Consider the following 21,795-nt stretch of genomic DNA (forward strand, 5'->3'; position numbering starts at 1 on the left):
TTTCACTTGTAACTGCAGGAACGGACCTCACACCGGTCACCTGTTGCTCTAAAGAGACGAAAAAGCATAAATATGCGCGACACTGGTTTGATTAAGACACCTTTGCGCACCGCCAGCGTCACTAGCAGTGCGTAATCTCTGGCTTTCCTCTAATCGCTTTGATTTTTTTTCCTTTCTTTTCTTTTTTTTTTTTAGCGATCATATAGCTCTTGAGTGAAACTCCTGAATTGGAGCTGCATTGTCCTCTCCCCAACAGCAGCCAGCAGGCTCAGCAGCCAGCACAGCCAGCCAAGCGTTTGACGTTATTAAATAATAAAGAGATGCTGATCTGGTAGCATTGTTGTGAAGGGAAAAGGCCAATTAGCATGCCGTTATACTGTCATTATGGCTGTATTAACTCGAATTAGTTATAAGACAATGTGCTTTTTGATACTTGCATTTTGTATGTGTGTGTGTGTTTTTTTATTTCTAGATTTTTTAATGAGTGTATGACAGAAATGAAGACTGAAAGTACAGCTACATTAAACCGGCATGCAAGGAAACAAAGATTAAAATAATTAAAGTTATCCTTAATTATTAAATTCGATTCGATATATATATATAAATATATGGAGTTTAGAATTCATTCCAAATATATTGTAAGTGGCCCGTGAACAGTAAAGATTTGTTTCCTCTAATGAGCCCTCTAATTTATCGACTCTACTCGTTTTTGTGGCAAAGCTCGGGTCCGTTTTAGCGCATGGCAAGAGAGGTTTCCTACCAGGCTACAGCAACCTGCGCCAGGCCTTACGTTGTTTTAGCCAGAGGGGAAAAAAATATTCACATCCCTCTGTATCCATCCCTCTCCCAGCCTTCTTTATCCTGGCTTCAGTTTTTATACAAGAAGCAAAATGAGGCGTATATGATCAGTTCCATGATCAGCTTTAATCAAGAAAATTTAATCGATCTGCAGCCCTTACATTATGTTCCACTGAGGTTCAGGAAGCCCGGGAGGCCTTTAAGCGAGGCCTGCAGCGCTAATTTCTAAAAGGCCTTAAAAAAGTAACAAAGTAAGTAGAGTGCAGGAGTAGGCTACATCACGTTTATGCAACCGCGTGGGTGTGAAACACGAGTTTTACAAGTGTCATTCGGGAACACGGAATGCAGATTTCGTAATGACATGCAGTTAGTGATGGATATTTAAAAAAGAGTTTAGGCACAATGGAAAGTAAAGCAAAAAAACCCCCAAAACAACAACAACAATCAAGCAACTTTAATGTTACTGCAAACGGGAGTGAATTCCAAAGTTTTGTACGTGCGCGTTCACGGCCGATGGAGGACACGAAAAGAACAAAACGCGGACACCTGAGGCACCGCACGGTGAAACAGAGACACTGGTGTTTTGGTTGTGGGGATTTTTTCTTTGCTTTTTACTAAAGAGTCGTGATCCCCCTTCAAACTGTGCATGTCCTTAATGATGGCGCTCTATAAAGCTGTCAGCATCAATGAGCGGAGATGATAAACGGGAGCTGGAGCTACGAGTGACGGGGTGGGGGAGGAGGGGGAGAAGTGGTGGGAGAGGGAGTGAGGGGTGGTGGGTGGGGGCTGTCGCAGAGGCCTCGAGCCTCTGAGAATGCAGGCCGAGAGCAGCGCGAGGCTGATGGCATGCTGGTCTGTGTCAGTGTGTGGTCCTATTCACTGCAGTAGCGGGAGAGAGAGGGAGAGAGAGAGAGAGAGAGAACCCCTGCACCTGCGCTGGATCAGCAGGCTACTGGCTGCCATTCAGTCCCTCTGCGCTCCACACACACACACACACACACGGGCAGCTGAAACACACGACAGCTCTCTGCTCTGACAGTTTTGCTATTCAACTCTTCTCTGCGCTGTGATGCAGGCAGAGATGTCAGGCAGCCTTAAAAAACAAAAAGACTTGAGGGATGCAGAATAACGACGCGACACGAGAGGACGGATCTAAACAGGGCGTTTGGGATTATTTATAGAAGCGGTCCAATTTTTTTCACGTACCCCGCACCCGGCCCGAGAACAAGGGGATGGCCGGGTTCCCCCTTATTTAGGGAACCGTGATCGTGCTCTGACCGACATTTAAACATGGCGTCAGTTACACAGACAGAATGATAAAAACACACACAGATCCATGGCTGTTTGTTTTGTCTCATCACGGCTCGTTTATTACTAAACATGTTTCCCATTTAGTCTTGTGTCTGCCTTTTGTTAAAATAATAAAAATAACAATAAAAATAATAATAATTGTTATTAACTATATAATAATAATAACGGCTTGGTTTCAAAGCCAGCGCGTGTACACTTGGTAGAGTTTTTATGTTGTAAAAAACCTGCAAGAAAAAAAAATCATACAGCGATTTTATGAAAACGGAGATAGACGCTTCATGTGCGGGTGACGTCAGCGCCCCCCCCCCCCCCCCCCCCCCCCCCTTATTATTTGCGTGGTGGGTGAAAAGGGAAAGTGGCTCTCGTGGGATTACAGGCCACTAAGCTCGTTGTGTTTGCGTGTGTGTGCACGCGCGTTTGGTAGGTGGGTCATTTGACCTAATTAAATAATAAATAATAATATAATCTGAACAACAAACACGGGATTTGGATTTTGTCCAGGATAAATGACAGGTCTGACTCGATCCACCGTTTCTTCATTTATTTACATTGAAATTCCAGCAGGCCTCGCTGAGCCAGTTTAATCTGAGCTCACTTCACAGCGTTTACACAAAATGCTCGGCTCCACTTTGATGTCCTGTTAGAAGCTGCGCTGCTTTTTATTTTTTACAGTCATTAATTTATATATTTTTAATTGCATTTAATAGAAACACCTTTGTAACGGAACACGCACGTCAATATGGGCACAGACGCACACCAGGTTATCACAGATAACATCTGAGAGCTTATTGCTTTTCTTTTCTTTCTTTTTTTTTTAACCCGAGGCGTAAAAAAAACAGGAGGCGCGCGCTTACCACCTGTTGCAGGCCAAATATCCTCGAGCTGGGGCAGCCAGACTCTGCACGCGAGGAACAGAAGGATGGGTGGGTGGATGGATGGATGGATGGATGGATGGATGGATGGATGAACGGTCGGATGGGGGAGTAATGGGTGAACGAAAGGATGAAGGGGAACACCTCAACCGGGCCTCCCAGCTTCAACCTACACGGGCCAAACAAAACACACCTGACTGCGTAAAGTGCAGCAAACATACATCTGAACACTGAGACGCGTTCAAAGCGTCCCCGTGGACTAATAACACCACATGTGGGGTGTAACGTTTTAGGCAGGCCACTTAATTCCCGCTATCAGCTGTGCTGTTTGAACAGGAACGCCGGGCTCGGAGCTCAGAGCCTCTCAGACCAGCTCAGATTTTGGAAAGCACGCGGGGTTAAATGCGGGGCTAATATTTTTCTACCGAGATAGCGCGATATCAGTGTTTTCCGAGTGAACATTCACAGTGTCCTAGTTTGTGACTGCCTCGCTCACACAGAGAGCAAACCATTTACAGAAGGGTTACAAACAAAAAAAAGTGGCTGGGTATGGGGCAGTAATAGAAAATAGGAGCATTAATATAATAATATAATAAAAGCTGCCCACGGCCTCAAGTCAAGCATCCTGTGTCCACATGGAAGTCTTTACCAGTCAGCCACAGGTCTTATGACACGCCACGGAAAATATAAGTTGCCCATCGAGCATGTTTGGTGTTCTTTGCCTTTTAAAGGTTTTTCCCCTCCATCACATCAAAGGTGCCACGCTCAGCCGGGAAAAAAAACGATCATTTTGCGGGGCCCCGTGGGCCTGCAGGGGCCCACGGCGCTCCTGGAAACATAACAGGAGATCTTTACGCGTCTGCTTTTTTTTCTTTCTTTTTTTAAGCAGGAATAAATTAATTAATAAAACAAATTGTTTATCACCAGCGCTCTCGGCTATTACAACCGATTCAACTGTTTACATCAATAATTAATGGGACTCCCAACGATCCCCTGACCTGCGAAAGGTCCGATTAGGAGGAAGCGAGAGAGGGAGGGAGATGGAGAACTGGACGGATGAATACCGAGGGGCCTCTTCATCTGCCGCTCCCCCGGGACACAGCCTGCAAGACACAACGGCCCAATGCGCGCGCGCGCACACACACACTCTCCCCCCACAGATTTAAAACCGTTTGTTAAATTCAGGGCGAGCTGTTAGCTCATCATAAGGATCATCATTATTATTATTATTATGATTATGATTGGGAGGAATCCGCCTGGTTGGCAGAAAGGTGCATGGGTGGATTATTTTGGAGTCTGTTCTGTATGCGTTTGTTTTTTTGTTTTTTGTTTATTAAGGCAGAGGGTGGATGAGGGTGGATAAGGGTGGATGGTGGTGGTGGTGGTGTGCAGCAAGTCACCGGAGAGCTTGAACCATGAGAAGCGGGGTTAACGGGAAACAGCAGGGCCCGTTTGATTAAACATTAAAATTAAAATGACCACACTCGAGTATCGGCGTGGAGCTATTACACGGCCGAGGAAAAAGCATCCCGGCCAGGCTCCCTTCAAGAGGGCTCCACCTTCAATTTCCACCTAATTGGTCTATTTCAGCCTGATAAGCCAGCTCCGTGTTTTGAAAGGAGTGAGAGAAACACAGAGAAAGCTTCCAAAACTAATAGATATTATTGTTGCTGTTATTATTATTATCATTAGTATTATCATTATTATTGGATAAACTCAATGAACGAGAGGAAATAAAGCCTGAACTCAAAGGTTTAAGCTGCTGAAAATACTCCTTAACAAACACAAAAAACACTGCAACACGGTGTCAGCAGACAATAAAAACCCACGGATGACACACATTCTCTTCTCTAATCTAAAATAACCTGGAATCAGATCTGCGCCTGGCATTAGCGCTCCTGCATGATCAGTCATCTATCAGCCTTACAAAAGAAGGCCCAGTAATCCAAGAAGAACAAAAGAAAGAAAGGGAAAAAATGTAGTTTGTATATTACATTTTTAAAAAGAGAAAGAAAAAACATCAAACCGTAAACCGGCTCTTAATAGTAATAATTATAAAAGAGGAGAAATGACAGTCTATACCTGGGGATGATGGGTATTTTGGTGGAAAAATCTTCCCCCCACTTTTTAGGAAACAGGCAACAAACTTTGGGCTTGATGTGGCCATCCGCAGGAACTAGAAAATAGAAACGTGGTTAACCACGACGCACAGTTATTTGTGGACTTTAAAGGAGGCATGTCGCCCCAAAGCTGTACTCTGTAAGCACTTAGTAGAATACTAAGAATACTAGAATTTACAGTACACATTTAAAAGAAGACGAAGAAGACAGATGACAACTTAACATGTGATGACTGCCTGGCACACAACAACTACAACAAGATAAAGAAAACCCAGTGATGAATCAAATCAAAACTCAAACAATTTCAAGTATCCAAATTTCCAAAATTTATTCATTTCAAACTGCATATTGAAAAAAAAATATATACTCAGCTGAAATTGTAACTGTTATAAGGATGGTATTAGTTCCAGTATATATACATGGAGTGGTTGGCTGTTCTGCGTACAGGCCACAATTCTTAAAATACAACTACGGGAATGAAAAAAAAAACCCAAAACAATTTTTCTTCTTTTTGAAATAAAAACTTAAAATATCACAGGAAATATACAGAAATTGTACAAATCAATTAGAAAATAAAAAATAAAAAGTACAAGCGTCATATACCTCTAACAGATGAAAAGTGGGAGACGGAAATATAAATTAAGAACCTATATTTTAAGCTGCATTGAGAGGAAAAACAAAAAAGGCGTCGTTTTTTTAATATATATATATTTTTTCCAAGAAATAAAATGTTTAGTAATGCTGCCTTTAAAAATGAAAACAACAACAACAACAAAAAGAGCAGTTTTACCTGCTTCGTTTCATGTCCCCTTTTTCTTTCCAGTGTTGTGAAGTGTTAAATGAGCTCCCATAAGAATTTCAGCTCTGCTATCTTTCACTTTTTTTGTTTTTTTTATATTTTTACCTGCAGAACTGGCGTTGCTTTATATAAAACAGGAAAAATGAAACAAATCGAAGAAAAAAAAGAGAAATAGAAAAAGAAATATGCAACCTTTTGCAGTTTAACAAACAAATTTCGTCTGATTGTAATGTTTCTTTGATAAATACTGTACAAAAGGGTGATTGCAATAATAAAACATTTTTTGATTGCGACTCCCACTTTCTAAAGTCTTCCAAACTTCATCCGTCAGTGAAAGGGGGTGGGGATGGTGGCTGTGGCGGTGGTGGGGGATCTCCTACCGTTCCTCTAGAGCTTCCTTAGAATAAAATGTGAGACAAAAAAAAAGACAAAATAAAAAAGAGTCGTGTGTCCCTTTTTTCTTTTTCTTGGAGACTTCTATACAACTTTTCCCACCCCGAAATTTTTCTGTACAAAAATAGTCCAACGTTAAGTAGTCCACAGTTTCTCTTATAAAAGTTCTTTCTCTTTCTCTCTCCTTTTCTTTCTTGCTTTCATGTCTCTTACATGTGTGTTAACGGCAGCGTGCCGTTGATCGTCGTCCCGGGCACGGCGCTCTGGTAGTGCCCGGACATGTGTAGCCTGGTCTGGGCGGTCGGTTCGCTGACCTCCGCCCCGGGCAGGTACATGCTGATCATGTCTCTCAGATCCCCGCTTTGGCAGCCCGGGGCGGCCCTGTGGGATGACGAGGTGACAACGGGCGGGCTGGAGCTGCTGGACTCGGACTTCACCACCGAGGATGGCCCCATGGAGCCCAGGGCGGTCATCCCTGGCGTGGTTTGCTGGGAATAGGACATGGAGTATGTCGGGGAGCCGTTCATATAGCTCTGGGAGCTGGTCATGGAGTTGTACTGCAGGGCGCTCATATCGTAGCGGTGCATGGACTGCATCTGGCTCGGGTTGTGCGCGTTCAGCCCCGGGTGCTGGTAACCCAGCTGGTCCTGCATCATGCCGTAGCCCCCGTTGGTCCAGCCGTTCATGTGCGCGGCGTAGCTGTCCATGCGCTGGTTCACTCCGCCGCCCAGCCCGGCCCCGACCCCGACCCCGGTCCCCATCCCGTTGCCTCCCGGAGCCAGCAGCCCACCGGGCAAGGTGTACTTGTCCTTCTTCATGAGGGTCTTGGTTTTCCGCCGGGGCCGGTATTTGTAATCCGGGTGCTCCTTCATGTGCAGGGCCCGCAGTCTCTTGGCTTCGTCGATGAAAGGTCTTTTCTCGCTCTCCGACAGGAGTTTCCACTCTGCGCCCAGCCTCTTACTTATCTCCGAGTTGTGCATTTTGGGGTTTTCTTGCGCCATCTTCCTCCTCTGTCCCCGGGACCACACCATGAAGGCGTTCATGGGTCTCTTGACCCGCTCGGGGCTGTTTTTCTGGTTGTTGCCGGTGCCGGACGTGTTGGTGTTGCCCGTGCCCCCCGTGTTGGTCTGGGGAGCTGGGGGCTTCAGTTCAGTCTCCATCATGTTATACATCGGGAACAGATTTTTAATTTCAAAAAAGTTGAATCCCAGAAAAAAAAATGTTAAAAAACAAAGAAGCCAAGAGAAAAACTCCAGCAGCCAAAGGAGCGGACAGTGAGGAGCGAGCAGGGCTGCAGCGAAAAGTTACCTGCCGGGATTTCTCTATGCAACTTTTCTCTGGACAAAAACAACAAGCATCAAGCCGCTTCTCTCCACACACACACACGCATATACACACACACGCACACACACACAGAGACACGCACACACAGGCTCACGCACACACACAGACACTCGCTCTGTTTTCCTCTCTCTCTCCCTCTCAGCGCGCAGAGAGAGAGCCTTCTTCCAAAACAGCTCCCCGCTAATGTTGTGTCCACAAAACTTCTCCCGTCGCTTCTCCGAAAACGAGCGTCAACAAACCCGCACTTTTTCGCCTCTGTCCGCCCGAGCCGAGCCGTGACAACTCCGGATAGTTTGTGAAACAAGTTAATAGACAACCATTCATGCGACCGGGGGCTGTCAGCGTATAAATGGGTTCGACTCGGCCAATCAGAGCCGGCCTTTTTCCCAGCGACACGCCAATGGGAGACCTTAATTAGCATAAAGGGGCGGAGTCTGCCTGCCCCAGACACACACAGAGAGAGCCACACACACATACACAGGGTGCCCATATGGCCAATACCAAGTACATATTTACTATTTCCAGGCTGATGGGGATTTTTCTGTGGGAACATGTTAATGGGAGCACTTGATGATTATTTCCACACTTCATACTGAGAGAGCGCGTGATGCAGAAGCGAGAAAGTGGCTGCTTGCAAACTTTTAGCCCCACACAGAAAGTTAAAGTTGGATAAAAAACTAAACAGAATAAATGACAGTATAAACGTTCAGGAAATGATTTTTAGAGCCTTTAGACTTTACTTCTAACAACAAATCCACAGCTGGGAGTCAAACGCACATGCGCAACTATCAAACATGTTCAGCATCATTCGACCCTAAAGGTGGAGACAGCGTCCGACACAAGCCACAGCCTGCGGGAGCTAACCCTCGTCCCCAAAATCGAAAAGTCACTCATTCCCCTCCGCTTACAACAATCGCTCACCAACACCACCACCCACATCCATCAGAACAAAAGCACAACAACACTTAAATAAACTTTGTTAGTTAACTCAAAGCATCGAATGACTGTGTGTCTGAGTGTGTGTGTGCGTTTGTGAGTGTGTGTGCGTATGAAGGAGGGAGGGCCGGGGGGTTATGAGCTGGTTTTTAGCGTTGAAAAGAGGAAAGGTAATCCAAGATGTTTCCCCCCCTTTTTGTCCCTTTTAGTGAAGTTGAATGCCAACACACAGAAGGCAGACGGGCTCATCTCAGCACAAATAAGCGCTTTTTTGTTTGGGATGTTGTCGCTACATCTGTCCGGACAAAGACCCTACTCCACGTCACTTCCACTGCGAGTGCTGCTGTTGTTGTTAGGGCTTTGTAGTGTGTGTAAGAGAGAGCGAGAGAGAGAGAGGGCGAAGTAAGGCCTTACCGGGGGACGCGAGGAGGGGGAGAAATAAAGGTGAGGAATATTTTAAGATAAAGTGTGTTTGCACAAAAGGCGCAGCTCATTCAGTGAGCCCGAACGAGCGTGTCAGCCAAATAAAGTGTGTGTGAGTGTGTGAGAGACAGAGGGGGGGGGGGGGGGGGGGCGGGGGGGGGGGGGGGTAGAGAGAGAGAGAGAGAGAGAGAGAGAGAGAGAGAGAGGAAAGAGCGGCCTCCACCTGCTTCACCTCAGGCCGAAGCAGGCCGAGATTACCGTGTAGGGAAACACATGCCGCAGAGTGCGAAACTATCAGGCTTTAGAGTCTCTGGGAGGAAAAAAAAAGTTTTTGTTGTGGGGAGGGGGTCTGTGCTGGAAGTGTTAGTTTCACTTGTTTTAGTTCTTTCTCTCCGCCCCCCGCGCTCAAACTGCATTTGAGGTGCCCAGAGCCTCTGTGCTGCGTGACACCAGTGCCGCCTAGTGGAGAACACGGGACCTACACGCGACTGCAAAACTTGAGGGGAGTAGAGGATGAGTTAGAAGTTCAGTTCAACGCCAAGGAAATGCTTAAAAAAGAAGAGTCTAAAAACCTCAGTATTTTTTTTTATCACAAAAACCGCCCTTAGACAAAAAAATATATACTGAATATATTGTAATAAAAAAGCTCCGAAAAACCCGAGTCACCTGTCACACATCTCCTGGCCTGGATCGCTAAGCCAGAGAGTCACGATAATTAAAGAGAGATGAAGTCCACACACCTGAAAAAATTCCGTTTCAACCAGATGAAATCCCAACTGAAAGTCAACATATCGGGCCTTATTATGACGATTTTCTGTTGTTTTTGTTTTTAATCATTTGATAATAAATAGAGGAGCGGATCCCCCACGCACCCACCCCTTCCCTCGTGCACTCATTATGCCGGCCCCCGGCAACCTTACATAAGATTCATCTTGTGCTTAAAAGGCTGCGAGAGGCGACACATGCAGCTCGGTCCATTCTAATGCAAGGTTGAAATGGGCCGCTCGGCTGCTATCTGCATCTGAGTGTGTTCCCCCTACCTCTAATCTGCTTATGATAATAAAGGAACAGCGGGGCTCTGCGGTTCTCTGAAAGCAGGCCCCAGCCAGTCGGGAATGGCCCCATGCATCCGCAATCATCCTGAATTTGTTTAACAAAAAAAAAAAAAAAGAAGAAGAAGAAGAAGAAGAAGGAAAAAAAGGGAGAAACCAGTGGGGCGGCCCCCTCGGACCACTTGTAAGCCCCCATGGTATATTCACCAGGTTTGGGGTGAAAAACTGCAAACACGCAGCGGGCTGTGAAGCTAAAAATGCTGTTTATGTGGTTGCACCAATTTAGGTGACGTAATCTCTGCAAGAGTATTTTTTAAAAACAAGTATGGGTGGAAAATGATTCAAGTATCTCCTGTCAGAATCCTTCTACAGAGGATCTCAATGATCAGAGTTTACCGGTGACAATTTTCAAATGCAACACATGGCAAAATCTATGAAGGGATTTACTCCCGTTACAGTGAAACAAAATAAAAACCACATTTGTTGTTTCAGGTGAAATAAACTTCTTTTTTTTGTTTTTGTTTTTTGTTTTTTGCCACAAGGGCTAAAGAAGCAAACAAGAAATAATCTAAGCAGAATCTTCACCATAATTAATAACGCGAATAATACAAAATACATGAAGAGATTGTTTTACACACACACACACACACACACACACACACACACACACACACACACACACACACACATATATATATATATATATATATATATATATATATATATATATATATATATAAGATCAAGCAGGTTAAATATTTAAACACGATTTGCTGTTGATTTTTTAAATGACAGAACTAAAAATGTCAAAGTGAATTAAATAAATTCGATTATATGGTCAAGCTTCTAAAGTTTAAAGACATTGCAAAACTGAACTGATGTCATTAAACATAAAAGACATCGAGGAATTATGAAAAAAAGAAGATACAATGTAAGAAAATGTGAAATGTAAGTAAAATGTAAACGTGGATTTACTGTAAATTTATGGCGGTCCGAATACAGTAAGCACAGAGGCGCGTAAATTAAGCCTGTAAGTAACAACAATAAGCCGGGGTTGGTTTGGAACACAGCTCAGAGCAAATACTATGATACTCGTGAGTTTTTAAAATAAAAAATTAGAATGTGTTTTTATATTTTTATCAAGCTAAATCAATTTAAATAATTTTTAAATGTAAATGATTTTTGAGCTACACGAAAACCAAACCGGCCGACAACAACACAGACAGTCAGTCAAGCTCATGATTCCAGGCAGTGTCATTCCACAACACTGTTTTATACACACACACACTGACACACACACGCACACGCACACACCAACACGCACAGGGCTTCTCCACTCCGCCGCACTCCAACTTACTGCCAGTTTGGGAGTTGTCTTCCTCTCGTCTTGATTGGCAGAAATTAAACAAGTTGCCATGTCGCTCAGCCTCCTTCGTGTCTATCTCTCCCACCGCTGATGGAGCCTCAGCCTGTCCGGGGCAGAGCTCCAGTCGCCGGCACCCAGCCCGCACTTTCCGTTCGTATCCCCCCCGACCCGAGCCACCAACCACCAACACCTGGTAGTCCGTGCGCTTTCGGTGCGCGATTGTCGGCGTGCAGATCCCGGCGTGCAGCCCCGTCGTCTGTCTGGAGCTCTCCGCTGTCTCCTCTCCGCTAGCCCTGCAACAAGAAAAAGCCGTTTATGGCGACACACAATGTGAAAAGGGGGCCGATTTAAAAAGGAGAAGAATGCAAGCAAGAACAACAAAAGTCAGTTATAGCAAAGTCTGTGCCTCTCCTCTCCTATCTTCCACCCCCTAGCTTAGCCCACATAATGAGCAGGAAAAAGCTTTATATTTTGTTCACTGGGTATTCACAGATAATTTGAAGCCATTGTTTCTGCCACAGATGGTTCTTTTTAATACAATAACGGTGCTCTTTGTGAATAGCGAGCCCACAATAAAAATCTAAAGCGTCCTCCTGAATAACCATTTTGTTCTCTCTTGTATAGGCCGAACAAAAGCGCCAGTGAGGTAATGGCCTGCCTTATTGAAAGCCTCAGAATGGGGATTTGATAAAGATTTTTTTTCGCTCCTTTTTTCCTTCTTCTTCTTCTTTTTTTTTCTTTTTGCAAAGTACACGGCAATGTCAAAGAGAAACTGACACGGGATAAAAAGGAGGGGGGAAAAGGCTGGAAAAAGTGCTTGCAGTTGCAGATTGCAAAGATATTATTATTATTATTATTATTATTATTATTATTATTATTATTATTATTATTATTATTATTATTATTATGATAACTGGATTATAACTGGCAGAAGTCAGATGTGAGGGGCTGTGTTGCAGAGCTGCAGCAGAGCAGGTCAGGTGCATGTTCCTTTTTTTTTTCTTTTTTCTTTTTTTTTTTTACAATGGAGCTTAAATCCAGAATACATTAGCTTCCAGAGGTCTGCTGTGGATTTTGCACAGGGTGTGTCAACTTCTGGACTCCACACAATTAAGTGTCCAGGGTGCAAAATAGCAGCAAACCCTTCTCACTTCTCACTACACAATCACAGAGCAAAGATAAATAAATAATAATAATATTGCATGACCTTAAAGTGCTTATAACTATAACTGGGAAATGTCATAAATGCATGGGTGTTAATGGGAAAAGGGGCGGGGGTGACTCATGTAACATGGTAATGTTGAGATGCTTGCCTATAGGCCTATAGGATGGTTCTTGCAGAAGTGTGCAAGACCCCCTGCACACACACACACACACACACACACACACACACACACACACACACACAGTCTTGATGTAATTCGTAATTAACTCATGGCTAATCAATAAAGCGTTTAACACAACGCACAATGGACACACAGGGGATGATCCCCAAGCCAAACATATTGGATGTCACTGATCGTTACAAGGTGAGGACACCCTGTCTGTCACACAGGGTTGGAGGGTGAGGGTGGGGGCAGCTGGAGAAGATTGCAAAGGAGAGGAGAGGGGGCATGAATGGCAGGATGGAGAGAAGGGCAGAGAGGGGATGAGGGGTATAGAGGGATGAAAAGGTGAGAAGGAGATGCAAGGAGAGAATCACATTTCAAACTCACCGAATCAGCCCCCCAACACACACACACACACACACACACACACACACACACACACACACATACATATATGATATGTACTTATCAATGACATCAGTGAATAATGGATTAAGAAGAAGGCTTCACTCATGCCTCCTGACAAAGTTCATTCATTCATCAGTTCATAAGATGAGAAAAATGCTATTAAGGCTGATAATAACAAACAAGATGAGAGCATTTGGAAAGTTTGGTGTCATCAGCACAAGCTTTTCTCAGTCTGCTGGTATTCTTTCACTGTGAAGCAGGACTGTTTTGCTACAAGCACCATCTTCTTCAAATGCCTTAATTTCAAAAGCAAGAGCTCAAACTTTTTTCCTTTTTTTACATTTGTATGAACTAAATGAGTTTCTCTCCAAAGTAGAAACGCAATGTGTGCACACAGTTAGTGTGCTTGTTGAATCTACGATCAGCTGTGACAGGAAGTGGGTGGGGGTGGGGGTTTGTTTAACAACAGGTTCTGCATGAACTCATTTGTATTCTTATTTTAAAGAAATAAATACCTAGTTACTTTCATTTTGTGTGTCTTTTATTTGAAAACAATAACCCAGTAGCATTTTTATGCCCTCGTAAAATCACTTGCACACAGGCTAAGCGATTCTCTAGAACTTTGCTTGAAAAGACAGAAACTCAAGCATCAGAAAATCTGAAATGCACCTAGTGTGCATGCACCGCAAACACTGTCTGCGCGTCACTGAGCTCGTAACACAATTACATCTGCATTTAGGTATAAAAAGAGGTGGAGTTTTACTCAAAAGGTGTAAAAGAAAAACCAAACACAAAGTGATGACCAATAGGAGCAAAGGCCTAAAAGGCATCCAGAGAGAGAGAGGAAAAAAGAAGAGAAAAGCACAAGAGCAAGATTTAAAGAGGAAAACATGGCGGAGAGAAAGCGAGAGGGGATCAGCGCTCTCAGTGTGAATAAGCTTAGCTGCAACGAAGCACAACTCTCTGGCTTTATCTGATCAGTCTGTGCCATGTAGTCTAAATCACAGCCATACCACTCATATTAGAAGAGCCGGAGCACTTTTAATTATAAACCCATCCACAGGGGCCGGAGAATATGATAGCATGTTTGAAAAACTGGAACCAGAGAGAGCGAGAGACAGAGAGAGCGGGAGAGTTCACTGGCACCATGAGAGCTTTTTAGAACGACCAGCATCATCACTGAATACTAATGCATTTTACCTTGAGGCTGACCATTAACATACACAAAGCAAACGGCCACACACAGACACATATTTATGCTCTCAAAGACATTCAATCAGATGCATATTACACATACATGCCTGCATTTCAATATGCATGAGCGCGTATGTGGTGCTGTTTTGTTTGTGTGTGTTTTGTTGGGTTTTTTTCCAGCTCGGCCTAATGGGAGAACCACGGTGCTGCCCCCAACCCCCAGCCCCTCATGTGTCTGCATAACATGTGTGTGTTTGTGTCTGTGTGATGCAGACACACTGACACAGTAATCAGTGAAAAGGGAAGGCCCTGGATGAAGGAGACGTGGCCAACCAGCTGTCAATCACGCTACAAACACAAACATTACAGCACAAATACCCATTCATTAGCACCAATAAACTCGTCCTTGAGAAGAAATAGTAACATCGCTGGAAGGCTTTTTTTTTCTCCTTTTTTTTTTGAGGATCATGGGTCACTGCGCAATGTTTTCAGGACTACCTAAACTACGTTCAGTATTACGAGTTCAAGTCTTTTTTTTTCTCAGTTTAAGCCATTCTCCTTCCTGCCTCTCATCATCGAGTATCATGCCATGATACTTATAACCTCAAAAGGTATCAGCAAGGCAATTTACGCCACATTCAAAGGCAAATCTAAGCCTCCTTTGCTATAAATCTCTTTATATGATGATGCCATTTTAACACTTTCATGTTTACCTGAAATTGACCGAAAGAAAGCACAAGAAGTTGAAAGTAGAATTTGACGGGGCTCGACAGATTGAACCAACTTCAGCAAAAGAGCTGTCGGCTGTGGCGACATCACCAGACACGAAGAAGCATGCCAAAAATAGCAAAATCCTCAATTTTACTAAACAAACAGTTAAAAACATTGAAATTGTTACATTTTGTGAAATCAGCAAGGCACGTAAAAAGAGACGAGTTAGAAACAACATCTCTCTCGTTACTAAAAAAGGCGCTCCCACACTTGTTTATTAACGATGTCACAAAGCCTCACGTTACAGTTGGGTCTCTTAAAAGAACCACACTCATCTATTGCACAGCATTTTGAGTGACAAATCCACCTCTGTGGTGCCAGAGAACAGAAGGTGATTGAAGGTTTCTGCAGCAGACTCTGCAGAGTAACCGGCCTGTGGCTGTCCCGCTCCTCCGCATGATGTAATGCCCAGCTTTGATGTTGCTTTCAAGTTTGAGAGTGGACAGACAACTTTTCAAAAAAGAAATAAAAAAAAAAAAAGAAGAATAAGAAGAAGAGGTCTGAAAATGCTAGAGTGGACATAAATTTCCATATGCGGACAGCATTTTAAAAGTTATCTGCCACAATGTGGACATGGTCGGACTTTGAGAAGCGCAGGGCACGAAGCTGTGGAGTTTGAGGATTAAAGCTTTGAAGATACTAAAATGCTGACCGCCAGAAGAAGGGAGGTGGCTGGTCAGTCCTGCAGCTGTTTGTTCAGGAGGCAGGCAGGAACACATACGGACACAGCTGTCAGATATTTGCTGAGCAACACAATATAGTGGCATCTCATTAATGAAGAATGCAACACAAACTGTTTAAACACAGAAGCACAAAGAGCGTCCTTTTGTAGGCCACCACGCTCTTTAGCTATAGCTCATGTTACAGGACTGTGTCAGCATTAATGCAGTCTCAGTGGAAGCTCGTTTCCCCCACTGAAAGGAAAAAAAGGCTTCCATAACAAAAATTTTGAGTTAATAAGTCAAAAATTTGAAAAAAAACAGCTTTTCAGGTAGTGGGTTGAAATTTTGAGCTAGCTAGCAGCCAATCAGGAAGGTCTGTGAAGGACATCATTTCCTTGTTACCTGGATGGCGATGGTGTTAAAATGCCTTCTGTAGCTGCATAAAAGGTTTAGAGTCAGTGAGTTCATGTCAAAGTACTGGACAGCTAATATCTTCGAGGTAGCAAGGAAATGACTTCTTAACACTAAATCGTCGTTTCTAAGACGATGTATTCTAGATATTTAGTAATTAACTGACTCTTCCTCTTAAACCACCATGAAAGACAGTTTGCACTCACAGTTTTGAATGAAATATCTTTCAGCCAATTTTAATAAATGTAACACAATTATATCTATTCTAAGAATAATAATAACTTTGGAGAGTCACAGACTTTTTAAAAATCTATAATTCTCTGCTAATTAACAAATACCTTCATTTGAGATTTTTTCTTTAACAGGGTGCATACAGGTAAACATTCTAACATAAATAAAAGCATTGCAACAGATGTCAAACAAGATAACCAAAACACTAGTTAGATTCTTAAAGTCATGATCTAGCAGTGCAAACCAATGACTTTATGTTAAATCTCTGGTTGTTTGGAGCTAATTAAAAATGCAACAAAACTATTAGAATAAGTTACGCACTCTAACATATTACCATACCAGTGTTAGCATTAACACTAATCACTGCTGTGCAGGCTGAGCTTAGCCTCAAGTTTGTACAGCTGTAAACTCACTTCCGAAACGTTGCTGTTTATTCATTCTGATCATGTTTTGTTTCTCTACAGTCACAGACTATCCTATATGATTATCACTGTTCTGAACAAAACCACCAAGCTCATTTTTCGCCTCCCACTGGCTCTTTCACTGATGTAGAAAACGCTGGAAATGTTGTTCCAACTATGGCCAAGAAGCTAATCCAGAAAATGGAGGTGATAATGACAGAGTGCATGACATGACATGACAATGATTCTGCAATAACTATGCACTGAAAAACAATCGTCTATGCTATATTACAATACTTCACTGAAGAAATTACAAACACCCCTAAGAAGGCAAAACATAGAAATGGTTTCATTATACGAGGGAAACACTCACAAAAACCTGAATTATAATACCTGTTGGAGAATTCTTACATAGCAAAGACGATATTCAAAAGTCAACTTTCAGTTAAAAAAGTTTCTTAAACCTTGTTTTGTATTTTAAGTCACAAATTCTAAACTGTACAGATGGGTGAGTCTATATAGTTTCCATGCCCTAGTTACTGGCATTATTAGAGTTCATTTAGATGACGCTTAACTACCCAATCCACTCTTTAAGTCTGACATCATTAAGTCAACATCCAAACTCCGCTTCTGGTCCCAAAGTCAAACAAACACTGCGGCATCACGGTGAGTTATAAACTGTCTAAAATGAAATCTTTAATAAAATGATATGTTTTAGTTTGACGTTAGCAGGGAGTTAGCTCGCTACTTTCCATCTAAAGATGATATTCCATGTTCTGACTGAAGGATTTCTGAAAAATTAAAATGTACACCTCTGATATCACTTTCGACATAAATGCAGACAGAAAACTAAACAGCAGTGACGTTTGTGGGGTTACTGAAGTTGGACTAGCTGGTATATAATGATGTGCTACGTCATTGCTAGCGCCACAGCTAGGGTTAGCATAATGTAAACACATTAGCACAGTGAAGCTGGAGGATGAACACTAATGTTTTTTCCACCCACATGAGGGTTTCCGATGGTTAGGGACAAATGCAATTGCATGGTAGGATGCTGTAAACGGACTGAACTTCAATCGGGAGAACAACTGAGATAATCTATTTACAATGCAAGGTTAGTCATTAATATACTGCTGCATGGGCTGGGCTGTAGTTACACCGTAAAGTTTTAAAAACTGAGCTTTAAAACATGCTGTCGATGAATAGTGTAATAAAAACCGATAGAGACCGACAGTGATCACTGACTTTGTGCAGATTAAATAGAACAAGATACAAAAGCATTAAAACATGTTAAAAACAGAACCTTAATAAAAACAGTGTAATTTGGACCCAGGGTTCTTACATCATCACTTAACAAGTGGATAACTGCTCAAATGAGCCTAGGATTACCCAAGCTGGTGACTAAGTTGTGAGTTTTGCCTCTAAAAGGACTTTGGTGTGAGCTATCATTACTATCCATTTTAATAATGTGCCAGTCCAGTTTTTTTAGCTTTCTTCCCACTGTCCACCATTTCCCCTTTATAAGTTTCTTTCCTGTTCTTCAACACAAGTTAAGGCTCAATCACACCAATGCAAAAATAAGACTACCACATTCTTGTAAAAAAAAAAAAGTTGGCTGCATTTAATTTTGTTGTTCCCTGACACCGACTGAAACAGTGGCCAACATGTCTCCCAGGGGTTGAGGGTGTTGCATGCTCAACCTCTGGGTGACCACTTTTGTTTGCAAGGAGATTGTACAGGTCGCCATGTAGTGAGGGAACCTGTCTCCAAACAATCGTGGTTACACTTGGAGTGATGGCAATCACTCTCAGACAGAATGACAAAGCTTTGCAAATATTTGCTGTCTAAAAGCAGACAGATTTTCATCATGTTGCAATCCGTCTGCACCAAGGAGCACGATATATAATGCATATATATATATATATATATATATATATATATATATATATATATATATATATATATAAACAACACCCAGCACGCCCCTGCGGGCGGTTTATCCTTCAAGCTCGGGTCCTCTACCAGAGGCCTGGGAGCTTGAGGGTCCTGCGCAGTATCTTAGCTGTTCCCAGGACTGCGCTCTTCTGGACAGAGATCTCCGATGTTGTTCCCGGGATCTGCTGGAGCCACTCGCCTATCTTGGGAGTCACCGCACCTAGTGCTCCGAATAGGATTCATCTCTATATATATATTCATCTATATATATATATATATATATATATATATAGATAGATAGATAGATAGATAGATAGATAGATAGATAGATAGATAGATAGATAGATAGATAGATAGATAGATAGATAGATAGAGATATTTATAACATTTATTTATAACAGTGATCAAAGTCAAGTTGATCAAGTATGTCAAACAGCAAAATGAGATAAAGATAATCTAAGATTTCTTTGTGTTCTTTTTAATTGCTGTGGTTCGTCTTTTCCTGAATTAAAGAAGCATCTGTGTGCAGGGGATGGCCTGACCTGACAAAAACCAACACCGCTCTGAATTTAGAACAAGCTATCTGTGGATTACATCTCTACATACCGAGATCAGCATGACATAAAAACTCCAATTAAACGAGCAGTTAAATGTCACTGTGTAGGAATGACAAACCCAAACAGGGTTAGATTTCAGATTAAACATGACATTTGCCTGGCTGCACAAGTGAATGCTGTCACCACTACAAATTATCTGGATGATGATTAAAATGGCATTTTAGCTCATTTAGTGTTTATGGATAGTTTTCATAATGTTTTTATTGCTAACTTGCACAACTTAAAGGCTTCATCATGTTAAACAAACCACAACAGCTGGTTACAAATGCTCAAACGTCATTTGAATTACAGGACTACATGACCGATATCATAAATTAGAAGCATCAAATTCAAATGCCTGAGGAAAAGTGAAGTAAGATATTCAGTTACTGGCATCATATTAAAATTATGATTTTATAATAACCAACTAGTTTGCTTGATTGACAGCTAATAATGATCACACCCAGCCAAAATTGGCGTTTGCAAAAATTGATGCGTGTCAGGAAATGCAGCTGATCTGATATGTCAGGGCGTCTGGTGGGACTGCAGTTCACCATTAAGCTAAAAGATAATCTAACCCAAACATCAGTCACGGATCAAGCCAGAGGAAGGACACTTTACTTTGAAATAACTTGAGCTGATTGACGATTATTAGTGATCAAGTCAGATTAGCAGGCAGAGTGAAAGGACAACTCCCATGGTTTGAGTTGCAGTTAAAAATGTACTTCAGCATGCTGAAAGGAGCTGAAAATAAAATCATAGGAATCTGCTTTAGGGCCATCTGCCTCATGGAGAGCCAGAGGATTGAAGTTAACAGAAAATCCAGTCACACTAAAGCAGGTACAATACATACTGATATAAGCTCTAATATCAGTCAATGTAAATTCAGTGCATATATGTCAACGACACCACTCTTAAACAAACACTGAGATTATGTCTTGTGCATTACAAAACCCAACAAGGGGAAAGAGATGAATCCTGGTCTGTCTCCATGTGTCAAAATGTCCATGACATCTTCATGCTAAAATGCTAAAGGTGTAGGTTGCACCAGCCAACCAAAAGTGGAGCCACATCTCAAATGACTATTGCAATCTGAAGTTTATTAAAGCTTCATTAAAAGTAGGCAAAAAATACACACTGTGTGTTATTAGGCTCAGGCAAAGGAGGGAAGTAAGGCCGATAACAGCAGGGACCTCACATGGTGAGTGTGTGACAAATACAGTTAAGCACTCTCTTATACTGGGAAGTGTAAAAGGTGCTATAAGACCACTCACCATTATTGAAATTTACCTGTGCTCTTGGTTTAAATCTGATTTATGATTGCTTTTGGGAACAGACCGGAAATACACCTGACTTCCCGTGTATTGGCTTAACTTCAAACGTCTCATATTGACATTCCCTCACCTGTACAAATCAACATGAGTGCATGGCAAGAACACCAGTCAAGGGAACTAAGAAAATAAGCTCTCCACACTTTGCATGCACAATGGGCTCCAGTTCAAACTCCAACAATTTCTTGGCCTCTTTTGTACACTGAAATATTCACAGACGCAAAATACAGATTTGTCTGTAATATCGCACACATACACACACACACACACACACACACACACAAACTGCAGCTATATTACAGATGTATACATATAAGATGCTTCACGCTCACTCCATCATACACTCATCTCTCTCCTCTCTCCACTCTCATCTCACTCCCAGCCACCGCTGGTTTTGTTTACAGGCCAATTTGAATGAGAATGAATCTCTCTAATCCACGCCGGCTGCTGCGAGGCCCTGGCCCTTTGTTTGGGATTACTGCAGCTTAGCGCTAGCTAACAATGAGGAGATGAGCAGCTCACCTCATCTCTGCTAATGAAGTGTGGAGAGTCATTTAGCCGGTAGCTAGCTGCTACCGAGCCAGGATGATACCTTCACACGTGCCTGCACGCACACACACTCACGCAGATACATATACGCATTTGTATTTCTACACATGTGAGGACACTAACTGTTGACACTTTGCTTTTGTTCCTCGGTCACACGCTGAGCCTCTCGATCTCAAGTGTTGACCTTAAATACTGTGAAGTATTTAGAAAGTGCGACAAAGGACATGACTACAACTTCTCTGACAATTTCCATGCATAGCCTCGATCATATGTATATGTTCAAGGCTATATGAAGCTTTCATTGTTCTAACCTAAGATGTCTGTTTTTGCACTGTTGCGACAACAATTGTTTGCGGTTTGCCAATTTTAATATTAGTTCAGTAAAATATGCTGAATCTCTTTAAAGATTTTGGGCCTGTTTTGTACCCTATTCTATGTTTGCAATATGAACCTAAAATTCTATTTCTATTTATGGGTTCTACCTTTGTTTCATGCTTTCACAATATATTTGCAAGATAAGTTTGAGAATTTTCAAACCATATTAAATAAAATTTAACAGCAAAG

The 21,795-nt window shown here is 42.4% G+C and overlaps 2 protein-coding genes across 6 annotated transcripts in view; both read right to left on the reverse strand.

Moving 5' to 3' along the window:
* LOC146555078 (uncharacterized) overlaps positions 1-21,795 on the reverse strand; it is a 93,123-nt gene that overhangs the window by 34,568 nt on the left and 36,760 nt on the right. For 3 of the 5 annotated variants that reach the window (XM_085253010.1, XM_085253008.1, XM_085253009.1), the window contains exons 2-3: positions 11,406-11,707; positions 5,064-5,157 (exon numbers count right to left, since the gene is read on the reverse strand). In XM_085253010.1, the coding sequence (XP_085109136.1) occupies positions 5,064-5,157; positions 11,406-11,707 (396 nt within the window). The remainder of the gene's footprint in view (positions 1-5,063; positions 5,158-11,405; positions 11,708-21,795) is intronic. The other 2 variants (XM_085253012.1, XM_085253011.1) reach the window with 1 other exon arrangement.
* Positions 5,404-7,980, reverse strand: sox2 (SRY-box transcription factor 2). The gene has a single exon (XM_085253007.1). It carries the CDS (start codon positions 7,463-7,465, stop codon positions 6,503-6,505), a length of 963 nt encoding a protein of 320 aa, XP_085109133.1. The 5' UTR covers positions 7,466-7,980; the 3' UTR covers positions 5,404-6,502.

Source organism: Mchenga conophoros, linkage group LG17 (assembly GCF_057382185.1).
Source record: "Mchenga conophoros isolate Kocher_MC1m ecotype Shallow Benthic linkage group LG17, M_conophoros_male_GT1.1, whole genome shotgun sequence".
Taxonomy (NCBI): domain Eukaryota; kingdom Metazoa; phylum Chordata; class Actinopteri; order Cichliformes; family Cichlidae; genus Mchenga; species Mchenga conophoros.